This window comes from Schistocerca nitens, chromosome 1, assembly GCF_023898315.1.
Source record: "Schistocerca nitens isolate TAMUIC-IGC-003100 chromosome 1, iqSchNite1.1, whole genome shotgun sequence".
Classification (NCBI taxonomy): Eukaryota; Metazoa; Arthropoda; class Insecta; order Orthoptera; family Acrididae; genus Schistocerca; species Schistocerca nitens.
In genome coordinates, this window is record NC_064614.1 from 1122197518 (window position 1) to 1122217901 (window position 20384).

A 20384-nucleotide genomic window follows, 5' to 3' on the forward strand; every position below is an offset into this window, starting at 1 on the left:
GAATGAAGTCAACTACTTGGCCCGAATAAAATGAATGATCATTGACTTGGAGCAAGAAGAAGATTATTCCAATGATAAAGTCATGAGGACTGCGGATTGCCAATTGTAATTTCTGCTTCTGCAGAAGTTCTGGTGTCCTCCTTTGAATTACTTTAACAGCCTAGTGCAAAATTACAAAAAACATTCTTAAATGAGAACTAAATCGTTCATGTACTGAACCATGTGTTCATTAAAATGTAACCTCTCCAAAAAATTAACTTGAAATAAAGGGAGAATTGTACAGGTGCACGAATGATGTTGATATGGATTCCACTGGATTCAGACTTATTGTTTTGGAGCTTCTGTGTCAGGCTATAAAGTTTTCATGTTTAGGTGTTGGCTGTAAAAATACAGAATGCATGATTGTTGTTGAAGAAAGAAGAGCAGGAATAGTTTGTGATTTTAAATTAATTTCTAATTCATGTGACTATGAATTTTCATTTTCCTCCTCCAAAACAACTGACACTGGTACCAATAACAGCTATTTTAGGTTAGCATATACTCTGAGATGCCTTGGACATGGCAGGGAAGGTGGTAATTTATTGTGTGGCTTTCTGAACATGCCTCCACCTTACGCAAGGTTTGAAAAAATAAATAAAGAAATGTCCTATGCTGTAAGTTATACTGCCAAACAGGGGGAATAAACCAAAAAGAAATAGATCTTGGGGTAGATATACAGGACAGTGAATTTCCTACAAATATTACTGACCTGTGTGACATGGGACCTGCCTCAAAAGGGGTCACATACCTCTGTATGGAGTTGCATCTGTTATTGGTATTGGATCAGGTAAAGTTTTAGATGTAGAAATAATGTCTAAGTCCTGCCACCAGTGTGCAACACGGAAAATGTCCAACAATGAAGACAGTGAGAAACTGTAGCAAGAAAAGCATGCTGTAGCATGCCCTAAAAATTATAGTGGCTCAAGTGGGGGAATGGAGGCTGCTGCAGTTGCGAGGATGTTCTCCAGATCTGAGGACCAGTATGGTGTTAGATATACTAAATATCTTAGTGACAGGGACTCCTCTTCGTTCAAAGCTGTAACAGATAAAACTCTGTACAATACAATAACACAAAAGTTGGAACGTGTTGGCACATCCAAAAGAGGCTTGGTGGTAGGCTTCATCACTTGCTGAAAGAGAAGAAAGGTGAAGTACTTGAGGATGGAAAATCACTAGGAGGAAAAGGCAGGCTCACTCTGAAAGAACTAGATTCATTTCAGTTATTTTATGGGAGAGCTATCAGAAAAAACGCAAATTATTTAAAGGCAATGAGGCATGCTGTGTGGGCAATTTTTTTCCACAAACTATCCACTGACCAAACACCACAATATGCACAATTTGTGTCTGAAAGACGATTTGTGTTCAACAATAGAAATGAGACACATTCACATAAACACTCATTACCAGAACCTGTTACGAATGCAAAAGCCCATATTCAGGTTTCTTGCAAACCCTGATTTATTGAGGAAGTGTCTTCATGGAAAGACACAAAATGCAGATGAACGTCTCAATATTTGAATTAGATGCTCAAAAATGACATTCTGTGGACTTCAAGTACTCAGAATAGGTGTCTGTGATGCAATTTTATGTTACAATAATGGACATAATGGCAGAACTGAAGTGCTGAAGACAGTTGGTATAGATCCTGGTGTGTTTACAACAAAAGCATTCTACACCATCGACGAGAGCAGGGTCAAGAAAGCTGACAGATTAGTGTCTTAGTTGCAAATACAGGCCAGGCAGATTTGAAGAGGAGAGAAGAGAAAGCTGGAGGATGAGGAGTATCAGTATGGAAGATTTTAAAATGGAGGTAAGCTTATTAGATGTATAAGTATGGGAATAAAATATTTTGAACCTCATTTTCTCTGTTTTATACTTTTTGCATTATTAGAAACCTTTTCTCAAAAAGTATATGCACTAATGCTATGAAATTTTCAGGAACTGATTTGCAACGTGTTGCTGTCTCACTGGAACTAAAAAATATGAGATCCTGCAATAACATTCTGATTTTTAGATGATTATACACTATGTGATCAAAAGTATCCAGCAACCTGGCTGAAAATGACTTACAAGTCCATGGTGCCCTCCATCAGTAATGCTGGAATTCAATATGATGTTGGCCCACACTTTGCCTTGATGACAGCTTCCACTCTCACAGACATTCATTCAGTCAGGTGCTGAAAGGTTTCTTCAGGAATGGCAGACCATTCTTTATGGACTGCTGCACTGAGGAGAGGCATCAATGTTGGTTAGTGAGGCCTGGCATGAAGTCAGAGTGCCAAAACATCACAAAGGTGTTCTATAGGATTCAAGTCAGGACTCTGTGCAAAACAGTCCATTACAGGGATGTTATTGTTGTGAAACCACTCTGCTATAGGCCGTCCATTATGAAAAGGTGCTCGATTGTGTTGAAAGATGCAATCGCCCTCCCTGAATTGCTCTTCAGCAGAGGGAAGTAAGAAGGTGCTTAAAACATTGATGTAGTCCTCTGCTGTGAAAGTGCCACGCAAAACAACAAGGGGTGCAAGCTCTCCCCATGAAAACACGACCACAATGTAACACCGCTGCCTCTGAATTTTACTGTTGGCACTACACAAGCTGGCAAATGACATTCACTGGGCATTTGCCATACCCACAGCCTGACATCGGATTGCCACATTGTGTACCGTGATTCATAACTCCACACAACGTTTTTCCCACTGTTCAATCATCCAATGTTTATGCTCCTTACACCAAGCAAGGCGTTGTTTGGCATTTACCTGCATGATATGTGGCTTATGAGCATGTGCTCAACCATGACATCCAAGTTTTATCACCTCCCGTCTAACTGTCATACTACTTGCAGTAGATCCTGATGCAGTTTGGAATTCCTGTGTGATGGTCTGGATAGACGTCTGCCTATTACACATTATGACTCTCTTCAACCGTCAGCAGTCTCTGTCAGTCAACAGACGAGGTCGGCCTGTACGCTTTTGTGCTGTATGTGTCCCTTCACTTTTTCCACTTCAGCATCACATTGGAAACAGTGGATCTAGGGATGTTTAGGAGTGTGGAACTCTCACATACAGATGTACGACACAAGTTACATCCAATCACCTGAACATGTTCCAAGTCTGTGAGTTCAGCCGTTTGTCCCAAGCCGCTCTCTCACAATGTCTAATGCCTACTGAGGTCACTGATAAGAAGTACCTGGCAGTAGGTGGAAGCACAATGCACCTATTATAAAAAATGTATGTTTCTGGGGGTGTCTGGATACTTTTGATCACATAAGGTATATAGAAAAAAAGCTAATTTTGGATGTGCAAAATTAAAAACTGTGTTAATGATACAATTTGTACCATAAATTAATAACTGTAGTTCAGTGGTCTTATAACTTTCTCAGAATACTACGATAAAATTTTCAGATTAATTGCATTACTGGAATCTGAGTAACAGGTTTTTATTAAAAAGACAATAAAAAATTAAAATTTTTAATTTCTGGCAAAATATTAATCCTGAATATTTTATATTTTTCTCTTAAAACACAGTTCTTTTGCTTTACACATACAAAATTTTAGATTTGTACATTAATAAGTATGACTGTAATGATGTTTCAAATACATGTTTACTTTTTCCGTTACATCCCCCCTTAACAGTAGCTGAGAAACACAAACTATCGCACACTTTTTGAGCTGTTTAAGAGCTGTCAATTTGTGCAGCGTGAATGAACACTGAAACAGTGGGGAGCTAGACAGGACAGTGGTAAGATGCTGGATCAAATAAATTGGTACAGTTTCAATTACATTATTTAACAATAAGATCAAACATCAAAAACAACAAGAAGTTTTATCTCTCTTAATGTTCCAGGCAGCCAGTTTAGAAAATCAGTATATACCCATGCAGCTTTACTGTATGATTAAATGATGATGGCATCCTCTTGGGTAAAATATTCCAGAGGTAAAATAGTCCCCCATTCGGATCTCCGGGTGGGGACTACTCAAGAGGTTGTCGTTATCAGGAAAAAGAAAACTGGCGTTCTACGGATCGGAGTGTGGAATGTCAGATCCCTTAATCGGGCAGGTAGGTTAGAAAATTTAAAAAGGGAAATGGATAGGTTAAAGTTAGATATAGTGGGAATTAGTGAAGTTCAGTGGCAGGAGGAACAAGACTTTTGGTCAGGTGATTACCGGGTTATAAATACAAAATCAAATAGGGGTAATGCAGGAGTAGGTTTAATAATGAATAAAAAAATAGGAGTGCGGGTTAGCTACTACAAACAGCATAGTGAATGCATTATTGTGGCCAAGGTAGACACAAAGCCCATGCCTACTACAGTAGTACAAGTTTATATGCCATCTAGCTCTGCAGATGATGAAGAAATATGTGAAATGTATGACGAGATAAAAGAAATTATTCAGGTAGTGAAGGGAGACGAAAATTTAATAGTCACGGGTGACTGGAATTCGTCATTAGGAAAAGGGAGAGAAGGAAACATAGTAGGTGAATATGGATTGGGGGGAAGAAATGAAAGAGGAAGCTGCCTTGTAGAATTTTGCACAGGGCATAACTTAATCATAGCTAACACTTGGTTTAAGAATCATAAAAGAAGGTTGTATACCTGGAAGAATCCTGGAGATACTAAAAGGTATCAGATAGATTATATAATGGTAAGACAGAGATTTAGGAACCAGATTTTAAATTGTAAGACATTTCCAGGGGCAGATGTGGATTCTGACCACAATCTATTGGTTATGAACTGCAGATTGAAACTGAAGAAACTGCAAAAAGGTGGGAATTTAAGGAGATGGGACCTGGATAAACTGAAAGAACCAGAGGTTGTAGAGAGTTTCAGGGAGAGCATAAGGGAACAATTGACAGGAATGGGGGAAATAAATACAGTAGAAGAAGAATGGGTAGCTCTGAGGGATGAAGTAGTGAAGACAGCAGAGGATCAAGTAGGTAAAAAGACGAGGGCTAATAGAAATCCTTGGATAACAGAAGAAATATTGAATTTAATTGATGAAAGGAGAAAATATAAAAATGCAGTAAATGAAGCAGGCAAAAAGGAATACAAACATCTCAAAAATGAGATCGACAGGAAGTGCAAAATGGCTAAGCAGGGATGGCTAGAGGACAAATGTAAGGATGTAGAGGCTTGTCTCACTAGGGGTAAGATAGATACTGCCTACAGGAAAATTAACGAGACCTTTGGAGAGAAGAGAACCACTTGTATGAATATCAAGAGCTCAGATGGCAACCCAATTCTAAGCAAAGAAGGGAAGGCAGAAAGGTGGAAGGAGTATATAGAGGGCCTATACAAGGGCGATGTACTTGAGGACAATATTATGGAAATGGAAGAGGATGTAGATGAAGATGAAATGGGAGATATGATATTGCATGAAGAGTTTGACAGAGCACTGAAAGACCTGAGTCGAAACAAGGCCCCCGGAGTAGACAACATTCCATTAGAACTACTGACAACGTTGGGAGAGCCAGTCCTGACAAACCTCTACCATCTGGTGAGCAAGATGTATGAGACAGGCAAAATACCCTCCGACTTCAAGAAGAATATAATAATTCCAATACCAAAGAAAACAGGTGTTGACAGATGTGAAAAGTACTGAACTATCAGTTTAATAAGTCACAGCTGCAAAATACTAACGCGAATTCTTTACAGACAAATGGAAAAACTGGTAGAAGCGGACCTCGGGGAAGATCAGTTTGGATTCCGTAGAAATGTTGGAACACGTGAGGCAATACTAACCTTACGACTTATTTTAGAAGAAAGATTAAGAAAAGGCAAACCTACGTTTCTAGCATTTGTAGACTTAGAGAAAGCTTTTGACAACGTTAACTGGAATACTCTCTTTCAAATTCTGAAGGTGGCAGGGGTAAAATACAAGGAGCAAAAGGCTATTTACAATTTGTACAGAAACCAGATGGCAGTTATAAGAGTCGAGGGGCATGAAAGGGAAGCAGTGGTTGGGAAAGGAGTGAGACAGGGTTGTAGCCTCTCCCCGATGTTATTCAGTCTGTATATTGAGCAAGCAGTAAAGGAAACAAAAGAAAAATTCGGAGTAGGTATTAAAATTCATGGAGAAGTAGTATAAACTTTGAGGTTCACCGATAACATTGTAATTCTGTCAGAGACAGCAAAGGACTTGGAAGAGCAGTTGAATGGAATGGACAGTGTCTTGAAAGGAGGATATAAGATGAACATCAACAAAAGCAAAACGAGGATAATGGAATGTAGTCAAATTAAATCGGGTGATGCTGAGGGGATTAGATTAGGAAATGGGACACTTAAGGGAGTAAAGGAGTTTTGCTATTTAGGGAGTAAAATAACTGATGATGGTCGAAGTAGAGAGGATATAAAATGTAGACTGGCAATGGCAAGGAAAGCGTTTCTGAAGAAGAGAAATTTGTTAACATCGAGTATAGATTTAAGTGTCAGGAAGTCGTTTCTGAAAGTATTTGTATGGAGTGTAGCCATGTATGGAAGTGAAACATGGACGATAAATAGTTTGGACAAGAAGAGAATAGAAGCTTTCGAAATGTGGTGCTACAGAAGAATGCTGAAGATAAGGTGGGTAGATCACGTAACTAATGAGGAGGTATTGAATAGGATTGGGGAGAAGAGAAGTTTGTGGCACAACTTGACTAGAAGAAGGGATCAGTTGGTAGGACATGTTTTGAGGCATCAAGGGATCACAAATTTAGCATTGGAGGGCAGCGTGGAGGGTAAAAATCGTAGAGGGAGACCAAGAGATCAATACACTAAGCAGATTCAGAAGGATGTAGGTTGCAGTAGGTACTGGGAGATGAAGAAGCTTGCACAGGATAGAGTAGCATGGAGAGCTGCATCAAACCAGTCTCAGGACTGAAGACCACAACAACAACAACCCTTTCCTGCCCTGGTAAAGACTCAGAATAATGAAACAAAAATAATGAAATATGAAAAACAGTTGCCACCATAAAAGGCAACAGAATAAATTAACAGTAATTAGTTAAATGCTTTCACAGTGACCAATGTGTTTAAATACAATTTTAGAACAGCTGCAATTAGTAGCTCATTTTAGTCAGGAGCCAAGATGAGTAAAATTTAAAAAAATAGCATTTGGCATCTAACACTGTCAGCAGTCAGATTAAATTACTAAAAAAGGGAATCTCAGAATGTAACTATATGCCTCAGGTGGCCAACTACATTTCAGATGAGTTACCAAATCTTAGAAAGCAGCTCCTGAAAAGAAATCTTCAGGAAACAAGGACGTCCACAGGGCTATCTTTTTAGATTTTAAATTTCACACTATGTCAAAGTCTATAAACAGGAAAAGACAGCCAGAAACATTAACATACACCAGATTTATTTTATAAGTTTACTAGCATAGAGCCTGCTGCTTCCCTCATGTTTGTGTAGTAATTACATCAAAAATAATTATAACATATATTATTGTTGTTGTTGTTTTTGTTGTTGTTGTGGTCTTCAGTCCTGAGACTGGTTTAATGCAGCTCTCCATGCTACTCTATCCTGTGCAAGCTTCATCTCCCAGTACCTACTGCAGCCTACATCCTTCTGAATCTGCTTAGTGTATTCATCTCTTGGTCTCCCTCTACAATTTTTACCCTCCATGCTGCCCTCCAATACTAAATTGGTGATCCCTTGATGCCTCAGAACATGTCCTACCAACTGATCCCTTCTTCTAGTCAAGTTGTGCCACAAACTCCTCTTCTCCCCAATTCTATTTAATACCTCCCCATTGGTTATGTGATCTACCCATCTAATCTTCAGCATTCTTCTGTAACACCACATTTCGAAAGCTTCTATTCTCTTCTTGTCTTAACTATTTATTGTCCACGTTTCACTTCCATACATGGCTACACTCCATACAAATACTTTCAGAAACGACTTCCTGACACTTAAATCAATACTCAATGTTAACAAATTTCTCTTCTTCAGAAACACTTTACTTGCCATTGCCAGTCTACATTTTATATCCTCTCTACTTCGACCATCATCAGTTATTTTGCTCCCCAAATAGCAAGACTCATTTACTACTTTAAGTGTCTCATTTCCTAATCTAATCCCCTCAGCATCACCCGATTTAATTTGACTACATTCCATTATCCTCGTTTTGCTTTTGTTGATGTTCATCTTATATCCTCCTTTCGAGACACTGTCCATTGCTTTCAACTGCTCTTCCAGGTCCTTTGCTGTCTCTGACAGAATTACAATGTCATCGGCGAACCTCAAAGTTTTTATTTCTTCTCCATGGATTTTAATACCTACTCCAAATTTTTCTTTTGTTTCCTTAACTGCTTGCTCAATATACAGATTGAATAACATCGGGGATAGGCTACAACCCCATCTCACTCCCTTCCCAACCACTGCTTCCCTTTCGTGTCCCTCGACTCTTATAACTGCCATCTGGTTTCTGTACAAATTGTAAATAGCCTTTTGCTCCCTATATTTTACCCCTGCCGCCTTCAGAATTTGAAAGAGAGTATTCCAGTCAGCATTGTCAAAAGCTTTCTCTAAGTCTACAAATGCTAGGAATGTAGGTCTGCCTTTTCTTAATCTAGCTTCTAAGATAAGTCGTACGGTCAGTATTGCCTCACGTGTTCCAACCTTTCTAGGGAATCCAAAGTGATCTTCCTTGTGGTCAGCTTCTACCAGTTTTTCATTTGTCTGTAAAGAATTCGCGTTAGTATTTTGCAGCTGTGACTTATTAAACTGATAGTTCGGTAATTTTCACATCTGTCAACACCTGCTTCTTTGGGAGTGGAATTATTATATTCTTCTTGAAGTCTGACGGAATTTCGCCTGTCTCATATATCTTGCTCACCAGATGATAGGGTTTTGTCAGGACTGGCTCTCCCAAGGTTGTCAGTAGTTCTAATGGAATGTTGTCTACTCCCATGGCCTTGTTTCGACTTAGGTCTTTCAGTGCTCTGTCAGACTCTTCCCACAGTATCATATGTCCCATTTCATCTTCATCTACATCCTCTTCAATTTCCATAATATTGTCCTCAAGAACATCGCCCCTATATAGACCCTCTATATACTCCTTCCATCTTTCTGCTTTCCCTTCTTTGCTTAGAACTGGGTTTCCATCTGAGCTCTTGATATTCATGCAAGTGGTTCTCTTTTCTCCAAAGGTCTCTTTAATTTTCCTGTAGGCAGTATCAATCCTACCCCTCATGAGATAAGCCTCTACATCCTTACATTTGTCCTCTAGCCATCCCTGCTTAGCCATTTTGCACTTCCTGTTGATCACATTTTTGAGACGTTTGTATTCCTTTTTGCCTGCTTCACTTATTGGATTTTTGTATGTTCTCCTTTCATCAATTAAATTCAGTATCTCTTCTGTTACCCAAGGATTTCTACTAGCCCTCGTCTTTTTACCTACTTGATCCTCTGCTGCCTTCACTACTTCATCCCTCAAAGTTACCCATTCTTCTTCTACTGTATTTCTTTCCCCCACTCCTGTCAATTGTTCCCTTATGCTCTCCCTGAAACTCTCTACAACCTCTGGTTCTTTCAGTTTATCCAGGTCCCATCTCCTTAAATTCCCACCTTTTTGCAATTTCTTCAGTTTCAATCTGCAGTTCATAACCAATAGATTGTGGTCAGAATCCACATCTGCCCCTGGAAATGTCTTACAATTTAAAATCTGGTTCCTAAATCTCTGTCTTACCATTATATAATCTATCTGATACCTTTTAGTATCTCCAGGTTCTTCCATGTATACAACCTTATTTCATGATTCTTGAACCAAGTGTTAGCTATGATTAAGTTGTGCTCTGCGCAAAATTCTACCAGATGGCTTCTCTTTCATTTCTTAGCCCCAATCCATATTCACCTATAGTCTGTCGGTAAACTGAAGAGCGAGCGAGCGAGTCCCCACTCTGCCTATCCGGCTACGTCACAGGGCGCTTCTACAGGCTGTTTCACAACGTAATACCGCCCCTGCCGCGGCGCGCGCTTTAAATCTGTGGCGGTGCCGTGTACAGATACATCTCGGCTGCGTTCAGTTTCAGACAAATGTATTAAGGCCATAAGGAATACAAAAAACGATACCTTCTTCCGAAACACAACATTATAGAGTAAATAATATTAAGATAAGAATGGAAGTCACGATTATACGACAAACATAGAACCGAATGCCTGTTCATGTGAATGTATTGCATGTTCCTCTATTGCTATTCGTAAAACAAACCCCATATAATGCAATCAATCTGTAGAATTTGAGGCTTGTTCTTACTTTGTGTTTCTACTAAAACGTAGAAGTTTTCTTTGAAGGACTGCATTGAAACTTAGCAATTTTTGCAACATGGAGTGTGTTTAAGAAGTAAGCAGAAATTTATAATTTAACGTGTTGTATTAGTACAATTTGCACTACTTTTTTGTCACTGTCTTCGTAAACATGTCTCTAAAGTATGTGTACAATGTTATGCATATTGGGTATTTACTCTGTTGTCAGCTGTCAAAAAGGTTACATGTGTTTTGGTAGCATCAACGATTATTTGTTTTGTATGAAAATAGATTAGAATATCTGTATTAAATTTTGTTATAGGAATGGAATGAAGTGTATGAGATTTTTAGAAATGTTAAATGTTGCTTTTGGTGAGCCTGTTATAAGTGAACCAAGGGCATACAAGTGATATAAACATTTCAAAGCAGGCCTTAAAAAACAGCGGTTTCACAAGCATGGATGAGATTAAAAAAGCACAGTTAAGAGACCTATTAACTACCCCGAAGAAACAGTTCCTAAAGAATTTCGGGAATTGGAAAAAGCACTGGCACAAGTATATTGTATGTAATGGGGAATATTTTAAAGAGGGTAACATTGCTGTAGACTAACAAATAAAGTTCTTACCAAAAAATACGTGAACGCATCTCGTATGTCAAGCTTTTTGCTTAGGAGTCCAGAATCGATGTACATGTTTCGAAGAAAATTTCAGCAGTGTTTACAATAGCTATTGCACACAAATTTCAAGCAATATGTCTCAGTATCAGGCGAATAGTGACCGAGATAGAGATTTAATGTTCCATGAGCATCAAAGGTTTTACGTGATTTTGAAACTGTCTATAAAGATCAGTTTCCTCCCAAGATTATTAGTTTTCCATCATGGCGATTCCACTAAACCATGCGGCTTATTTTCGCGTTCCTTCCTTATGCGTCCTATTGGACAAGGCTAACGTTTGCATAAATTGCAGCCCTTTGATTGGGACTGGTAATATTAGCCAACAGTTCTTCTTTGGTCGCCTCTTTAATACACGATGTAATAACATTAGAGACGATCGAACGCTCGTTACTCCGCAAATACCTCCTCTTCCTCATATTCTGCACATTTTCTTGCAATGCTAGACGATTATCCATCACTTCCGGAAATCGAAGTATATCAGCAATTATACAAAGTTAACTGACTGACACTGGCAACTAAGATCATACGAACAGAAACGAGGTATATCACTGCACGCCGATCTACACCTCTAGACAGATACCGGGCAACAGATTTTGGGTGCCCCTGTAGGCCTGTGGCAGCATTCTTCCGGGAAAGGCCACTTACCCCACCAAAAGCGCTGCTCGCTCTTGAGTTTACAGACAGACTATACTACGTTTCCTTCTCTTCCTTTTCCTACTGTCGTATCCCAGTCACCCATGACTATTAAATTTTCGTCTCCCTTCACTACCTCGATAATTTCTTTTATCTCATCATACATTTCATCAATTTCTTCATCATCTGCAGAGCTAGTTGGCATATAAACTTGTACTACTGTAGTAGCCGTGGGCTTCGTGTCTATCTTGGCCACAATAATGCGTTCACTATGCTGTTTGTAGTAGCTTAATCGCACTCCTATTTTTGTATTCATTATTGAACCTACTCCTGTATTACCCCTATTTGATTTTGTGTTTATAACCCTGTATTCACCTGACCAAAAGTCTTGTTCCTCCTGCCACAGAACTTCACTAATTCCCACTCTATCTAACTTTAACCTATCCATTTCCATTTTTAAATTTTCTAACCTTCCTGTCGGATTAAGGGATCTGACATTCCACACTCTGATCCGTAGAACGCCAGTTTTCTGTCTCCTGATAACGACATCCTCTTGAGTAGTCCCCGCCCGGAGATCCGAATGGGGGACTGTTTTACCTCTGGAATATTTTACCCAAGACGATGCCATCATCATTTAATCATACAGTAAAGCTGCATGCCCTCGGGAAAAATGACAGCTGTAGTTACCCCTTGCTTTCAGTCGTTCACAGTACCACAACAGAAAGGCCGTTTTGGTTAGTGTTACAGGGCCAGGTCAGTCAATCATCCAGACTGTTGCTCCTGCAACTACTGAAAAGACTGCTGCCCCTCTTCAGGAACCACACAGACCCCTCCATTGTGGTTGCACCTACGGCATGGCTATCTGTATCATTGAGGTACGCAATCCTCCCCACCAACGGCAAGGTCCATGGTTCATGTGGGCGGAAAAACAGATATTAGGCCTTCTGAAAAATTAATGTATTAATGAGCTGTTTCTTTTTCTATGCATTCTGACAAAGTCAATTTGTTGTGATGAATGTTAAATAGCTTTCTCTGATTTAAACTGATCTTCCCCGAGGTTGGCTTCTACTAGTTTTTCCTTTCGTCTGTAAATAATTTGAGTTAGTATTTTGCAACTGTGACTTATTATACTGATAGTTCGGTAATTTTCACATCTGTCAACACCTGCTTTCTTTGGGATTGGAATTATTATATTCTTCTTAAAGTCTGAGGGTATTTTGCCTGTTTCATACATCTTGCTCACCAGATGGTAGAGTTTTGTCAGGACTGGCTCACCCAAGGCCGTCAGTAGTTCCAATGGAATGCTGTCTACTCCGGGGGCCTTGATTCGACTCAGGTCTTTCAGTGCTCTGTCAAACTCTTCACGCAGTATCGTATCTCCCATTTCATCTTCATCTACATCCTCTTCCATTTCCATAATATTGTCCTCAAGTACATCGCCCTTGTATAGACCCTCTATATACTCCTTCCACCTTTCTGCTTTCCCTTCTTTGCTTAGAACTGGGTTTCCATCTGAGCTCTTGATATTCATACAAGTCGTTCACTTATCTCCAAAGGTCTCTTTAATTTTCCTGTAGGCAGTATCTATCTTACCTCTAGTGAGATAAGCCTCTACATCCTTACATTTGTCCTCTAGCCATCCCTGCTTAGCCATTTTGCACTTCCTGTCAATCTCATTTTTGAGACATTTGTATTCCTTTTTGCCTGCTTCATTTACTGCATTTTTATATTTTCTCCATTCATCAATTAAATTCAATATTTCTTCTGTTACCCAAGGATTTCTACTAGCCCTCGTCTTTTTACCTACTTGATCCTCTGCTGTCTTCACTACTTCATCCCTCAAAGCTACCCATTCTTCTTCTACTGTATTTCTTTCCCCCATTCCTGCCAATTGTTCCCTTATGCTCTCCCTGAAACTATGTACAACCTCTGGTTCTTTCAGTTTATCCAGGTCCCATCTCCTTAAATTCCCACCTTTTTGCAGTTTCTTCAGTTTTAATCTACAGGTCATAACCAATAGATTGTGGTCAGAGTCCCCATCTGCCCCTGGAAATGTCTTACAATTTAAAACCTGGTTCCTAAATCTCTGTCTTACCATTATATAATCTATCTGATACCTTTTAGTATCTCCAGGGTTCTTCCATGTATACAACCTTCTTTCATGATTCTTAAACCAAGTGTTAGCTATGATTATGTTGTGCTCTGTGCAAAATTCTACCAGGCAGCTTCCTCTTTCATTTCTTAGCCCCAATCCATATTCACCTACTATGTTTCCTTCTCTCCCTTTTCGTACAATCGAATTCCAGTCACCCATGACTATTAAATTTTCATCCCCCTTCACTATCTGAATAATTTCTTTTATTTCATCATAAGTTTCTTCAATTTCTTCGTCATCTGCAGAGCTAGTTGGCATATAAACTTGTACTACTGTAGTAGGTGTGGGCTTCGTATCTATCTTGGCCACAATAATGCGTTCACTATGCTGTTTGTAGTAGCTTACCCGCATGCCTATTTTCCTATTCATTATTAAACCTACTCCTGCATTACCCCTATTTGATTTTGTGTTTATAACCCTGTAGTCACCTGACCAGAAGTCTTGTTCCTCCTGCCACCAAACTTCACTAATTCCCACTATATCTAACTTTAACCTATCCATTTCCCTTTTTAAATTTTCTAACCTACCTGCCCGATTAAGGGATCTGACATTCCATGCTCCGATCCGTAGAACGCCAGTTTTCTTTCTCATGATAACGACATCCTCTTGAGTAGTCCCCGCCCAGAGATCCGAATGGGGGACTATTTTACCTCCGGAATATTTTACCCAAGAGGACGCCATCATCATTTAATCATACAGTAAAGCTGCATGCCCTCGGGAAAAATTACGGCTGTAGTTTCCCCTTGCTTTCAGCCGTTCACAGTACCAGCACAGCAAGGACGTTTTGGTTATTGTTACAAGGCCAGATCAGTCAATCATCCAGACTGTTGCCCTTGCAACTACTGAAAAGGCTGATGCCCCTCTTCAGGAACCACACGTTTGTCTGGCCTCTCAACAGATACCCCTCCATTGTGGTTGCACCTACGGTACGGCTATCTGTATCGCTGAGGCACGCAAGCCTCCCCACCAACGGCAAGGTCCATGGTTCATGGGGTTCTGATGATATGCACACTTTATTTAGTCCAGAAGTTGGCAGTAGTATGCAGTGTTTACAGTACAATGTTCATAGATAACCTGATAATAAGAATTCCTTTACAGTCAAAAAATTGGCCCGGTATGAGTAGGACTTGCGCACTGTGGGTACTGTATAAACTTAATAATGTATAGGGATAATTCATCCATTCTGGGAATTGAGAATCTTGATCATTTTTGCCTGTTATCAACATTAATGCTGACAAGATATCAGTGCCATGAATTCCAATATTTTTGAGAATGTTTTAATTTCAATAATACAAAAGTGACAAAGTTACGCAGCAGGCAAGTGACAACTATTGTAATAATCTGTATCTCTGCATTCAGGCTGACTGGATCACAATGGTAAAAGTCAAAAATCAGACAAGGAAAGACTGTATTGTTCATATGATGTATTTTAGAATTTATCCATCATCAAATATCCAGGAGCGATTACAGCATACAGATATGGCATTTCAAGTTGTATGTGAAACAAAAATTTGCAACCTAGTTTGCACACGGATATAGTGTTTCATATACAACTTGAAACGCCATATCTACATGCAGTAATTGCAGACCAGTCTTCGAATATTTGTTTCATGTACAACTCAAAACAATCCACGAGCAGTAAGTGCTATTGGATATCTGATGATGGATGAATTCTGAAATGCATCACATGAGCAATAAAGTCACTCCTTGCCTGTTGCTTGTCTTTTAGCATGACAATCCAGTCAGCCTGACTGCAGAACTACTGATTGTTTTAATTTCAAGTTTGCCATAGATAACAAATGACAAAAGAATTTTTTTGTGATATAATTACAAATTAACAGTTTTCAGATTTTCTCTTTTACTTGTACAGTGAAACCTTTCTTTCTGCCAAATTTCATGACTCTAGGCCAACAGGAACTACCGTGTAAGTTTCGATGAGTGAGTTTGCGAATATTAAAACATGTGACATAAATGGCAGTACCTTTTGATTGCATTTACTTCAAAGCTTCAATTTCTTACATCACCAAGGAACCGTAGACCTCAATATGTGGCATAAATTTCAACTTGGTATGTCTACCTACTCCTGAGAAAAAGGGTTTTTAACAGTCATACTGACAGAAAGTCAACAAAGCAACCCTATAAGGGTTCTGTTTTTACTGACTGAGCAACAGAACCCTAAAAAGACTGTGCAAGAACCTTCCCCATGGTTTTCAGCTTTGACAGCTGCAGATTTGTCTTTCTTGGGCCATTCCATGCTGCTTTTTCAATTCTGTGGTGTAATGGTGCATCCACATTTAATCACTGGTCACAGTCTGTTGCAAAAAATGTTCCTCTTCAGTTTGACAGCATGTCCTTAGCCATTTGTACACTTTGAGACAATTAAATTTGTGCTCTGCAGTGAGAAAATGATGCACCCACCTTGTGGACACATTCCAAAATCCAGGATTGTCAGTAATAATCGTCTGAGCATTATCTTAGCTTATGCCACCCTCAGTAGCAATTTCAGCAACTGTTGTCTACATCTACATCATACTCTGCAAGCCACCAAATGGTGTGTGGTGGAGGGTACTTTCAGTACCACTATCTGATCCCTCGAACCCTCTTCCACTCACGAATAGCGCGGGGGAAGAATGATTGTCGATAAGCCTCTGTATTGGCTCTAATTTCTTGAATTTTCTCCTCATGGTCAATACGCGAGATGTATGTGGGGGGAAGTAATATGTTGTCTGGCTCCTCCGGAAAAGTGCTGTCCTGAGATTTCAATAGTAAACTTCTCTGTGATACACAATGTCTCTCTTGTAACGTCTGCCAGTGGAGTTTGTTTAGCATATCCGTAATGCTCTCACGCCAGATAAATGATCCCGTGATGAAATGCGCCACTCTTAATTGTATCTTCTCTATCTCCTCCATCAGTCCTACCTGATAGCGAACCCAGATAAATGAACAATACTCAAGAATCAGGCAAACAACCGCCTTATAAGCCACCTCTTTTGTGGATGAGTTAAATTTCCTTAAGATTCTTCTGATGAATCTGAATCTCGTGTCTCCTTTTACCACTATCTGTTTTATATGGCCATTCTACTTAATGTCACTCTGGATAGTTATGCCTAGATATTTTACAGCAGACACTGTCTCCAGCTGATTGTCATCAATAGCGTAGCTGTACAGTAGTGGATTTCTTTCCCTATGTATGTGCAAAATCTTACATTTATTTACATTCAGGGTCAACTGCCAGAGTCTGCACCATTCATCAATTTTCTGCAGGTCATTCTGCAAATTCTTATTATCTTCTAGCATTGCTGCTTTGGTATAAACAGCGGCATCATGTGCGAACAGCCTTAAAGAGCATTAGATACTTTCTACTAGATCATTTATATATACTGTAAACAGTAACAGTCCTATCACACTTCCCTGTGGTACAACAGATACTACCTTTACATCTGTTGATTTAGTTCCATTAAGAATGATGTGTTGAGTTCTATCTGCAAGAAAGTCTTGAATAGAATTGCAGGCCTGCTCTGATACTCCATAATCTCATATTTTTTCATTAAACGGCAATGCAGGATGGTGTCAAATGCCTTACTGAAGTCAAGGAACACGGCATCAGCCTGAGCGGCATTGTCCACTGCACTGCATTGTTTTTACTCAGGTCAGTTGACAATGTCTTACTTTCAAATTCATTGAACACTTCTCTCTTTGCTCTCCTTGCACTCAGTTGTGCCTCATTCAGCTTTTGTTTGTCAGCTAGGTTTTTACTTCTCTCAAACCTGAGATGAAGTGCTCTTTGTTTATGTAGCGCTTTTCTAACATGGCTATTAACAGGAACAGAACGAGTTGAGTTTCACAGGATCTCTGTTTGCAGAATCCATGTTGATTTTTATAGAGGAGCTGTTCATTTTCCAAAAAGTCATAATTCTTGAGCATATTGTATGGTACAACTTTTCTGGTGCAAAAACAGAGGTTATGTGGAAAAAAAGTGAGAACAATTGGAGGTATTACAAAGAGAAATTCATGCCCTCCAAAATTCAAAGAACTAAAAATATTAACAGTGCCTTCTCTCAGTATTAAAGTGTGTCTCTTCTCAACAAAAAACTTACCAGAGACTTAAACTTGCAGAAGTTGTATCCACAAATGTGGAACAAGGAACAGTAATAATATGTGTTTAGATTGCAGTAGATGAAGTAAATGCTAAAAAAGCTCTAAATATACTATTATAAAGCTGAATAGTAAGCTATTCCTGACAGTGAGAGACCATTCAAACTATTATTTTGAGAGGTATCAACAGAACCTTTTAATAAACAGCTGTGTTTCAAGATAGAAGAATGCTGTAATAGTATGTATCTTTCATATGTAATTTTAATGTAAAATTTTATTGTTGTATACCTGCAGAAGTACAATTACCTAAATCCAATCAGTGGTTGATGAATGATCGAAATGAAATAAATGAGGTTGGCAGAACATCGAGGCCCTAGGTTACAAAATTTTAATTTTTGTTCTGCAGCTTCAGCACTATTACAACTCATCTATCTAAGAAATATATGTTAGTATTCAAAATTAAAGCAACAAACAGAAATTTTGCAAGGCTGCATTTATTTTGCCACAAAACAGTACAAAAAGATTATGGTAAAACAGAAACAATATAAAGAACACAGAAAGTAATCAACTGCAACATGTACAATGGAAGACAAAAACGTTCTTCATTTTTTCCAACTTAACAGATTTGAACACACATTCTGACAACTGGTTAATGTGCTCAATATATGGGGTGTGACCATCTCCGGCACCAATAGATGCCTGATGACAATGGGATGTCCTATGAATGATGTCATCAAACTCATGTTGTGGGAATAATGGCCTTTTTTCCTCCACAGCTGCTTACAAGTCTTGGATAGTGGTTCATGGATGCTGACATGGTGCAACCTGTCTCCCTATGCATCCCAGACATGCTCTATAGGATGCAAATCAGGAGAGCAAGCAGGCCATGCCATGTGTGCAATATCTTCTGTTTCCAAAAAGTATCAACCATCTGTGCTCTATGAGGTCGAGGACTATCATCCATCATTACAAAGTCTGGCCCACAGCACCTCACCACAACCATGCATGAGATCCCAAGATCTCTTCATTGTATCTGAGAGCAGTTAAATCTTGCTGATTCATCAATACTATTTCATGAAGAAATGTTCAGGTGGTCAACATAATCCCTGCTCACACCATTAGGGATCCCCCCAATATCAGTCTCTTTCCACAATGTTTGGGTCTCTAAATCATATTCCATGTGCCCTTCAGATGTGACTCCATTGAGAATCACACTCCAGATCAAATCGTGAGTCATCTGTGAAAAGAACAATGGCCTACTGTTCAACCGCCCGGGTGGCATGTTGACGGCTCCACTCTAGATGTTCCCTTCTGTGAAGACATGCCAGAAGCAAACAGACAGCAGGTCTCCAACAATAAAGGCCACTCTGCTGAAGCCTTCTGTACAGAATTAGCCTTAACATCTCCAGGGGCTGCCGCAAGGTCAGATATCAGTTGCAGTGCAGTAGTAATGAGGTACCGCCGTGCCCTTTGCACCCAAATAGCGGTCCACTCTTTCTGACGTCACACGTGGTGGGCCCTATCCTGATCTCCAGGAGACAGTTTCAATCTCTATAAACTGTTGCCTCATCTAAGAAACAACAGAACGATTCACATTAAGCCATCAGGCCACTTCAGTTTGTGACTCTCCTGCTTCCATTCTTCGTATGGCCCTACACAGCAGAGAGTCTGGAGGCATCTTCTCTGTGCCATACTGCACCATCTGTGAGTGTGTAAAAAGTACTGTGGATGTGGGACAACCATGCAAACACTACCCCACTTTTTTTTTAAGTGCCCTGATGTCATTGCTGATGCAGTTGTCCATTGATCAGAACGCCATCTTCCGTGCAGAAAACGATTACAGTGACATCTGTTGACAGTCTGTATGATTATATTGTGAATTAGACACAGGACAATGAAACAGCAGTTTGTTGCTTTAATTCTGAACACCACTGTTCATTTGAAAGAGAGAAATATTTGTTATGACAGTGCTGCTCAAATAAAGCTGTTTTTATGTCAATATTTGTGCAATATATTAATGATTAATTCCACTGAAATTTAAGAGTATTTGAATAGTGAATTTGTATTTTAAATGGCACAGTCACAAACAATGGATAGTTATCAGCTGGGGAACTTAATAACAGTTACTAAATACTTCCTTTCATAAATGAATGTGCAAGTTTTTACTAGCCTCACAACAGAATCTGTGAGCAAAAACTTTGATATTATTGTTTTTAAAATTTGCATAATATGTACAATATGCATGTACTCAGAAAACTTATTAAGTTTGTGGATTGACTGTTTCAAATGTTTCAACATGTAAACTACTTTTACTATTACATTTTAATATTAATACTCTTTACTGCAGGTAATCAGCAGTTAATACAGTTGGTACCAGTCCCAGACTCTGTTTATGATATTCCTGGAAGAGAAAGTAATGCAACATATGAAATTGTCTTTCAAGCTGAAGACATTCCAGCATTAGGCTACAGGTCATATTATGTGTCCAGTACTAGTCAATCACGGCAACAATTAAGTATTCTAGCAGAAAACAGTACTTCAATTGGAAATGATGTAA

At 39.2% G+C, this 20384-nt stretch overlaps 1 protein-coding gene across 1 annotated transcript in view; it reads left to right on the top strand.

Annotated features, from left to right (window-relative positions):
* Nucleotides 1-20384, top strand: part of LOC126199194 (lysosomal alpha-mannosidase-like) — a 90511-nt gene that overhangs the window by 32781 nt on the left and 37346 nt on the right. Inside the window, exon 11 of the mRNA XM_049935977.1 lies at nucleotides 20175-20380. Coding sequence (XP_049791934.1) covers nucleotides 20175-20380 — 206 coding nt within the window. The remainder of the gene's footprint in view (nucleotides 1-20174; nucleotides 20381-20384) is intronic.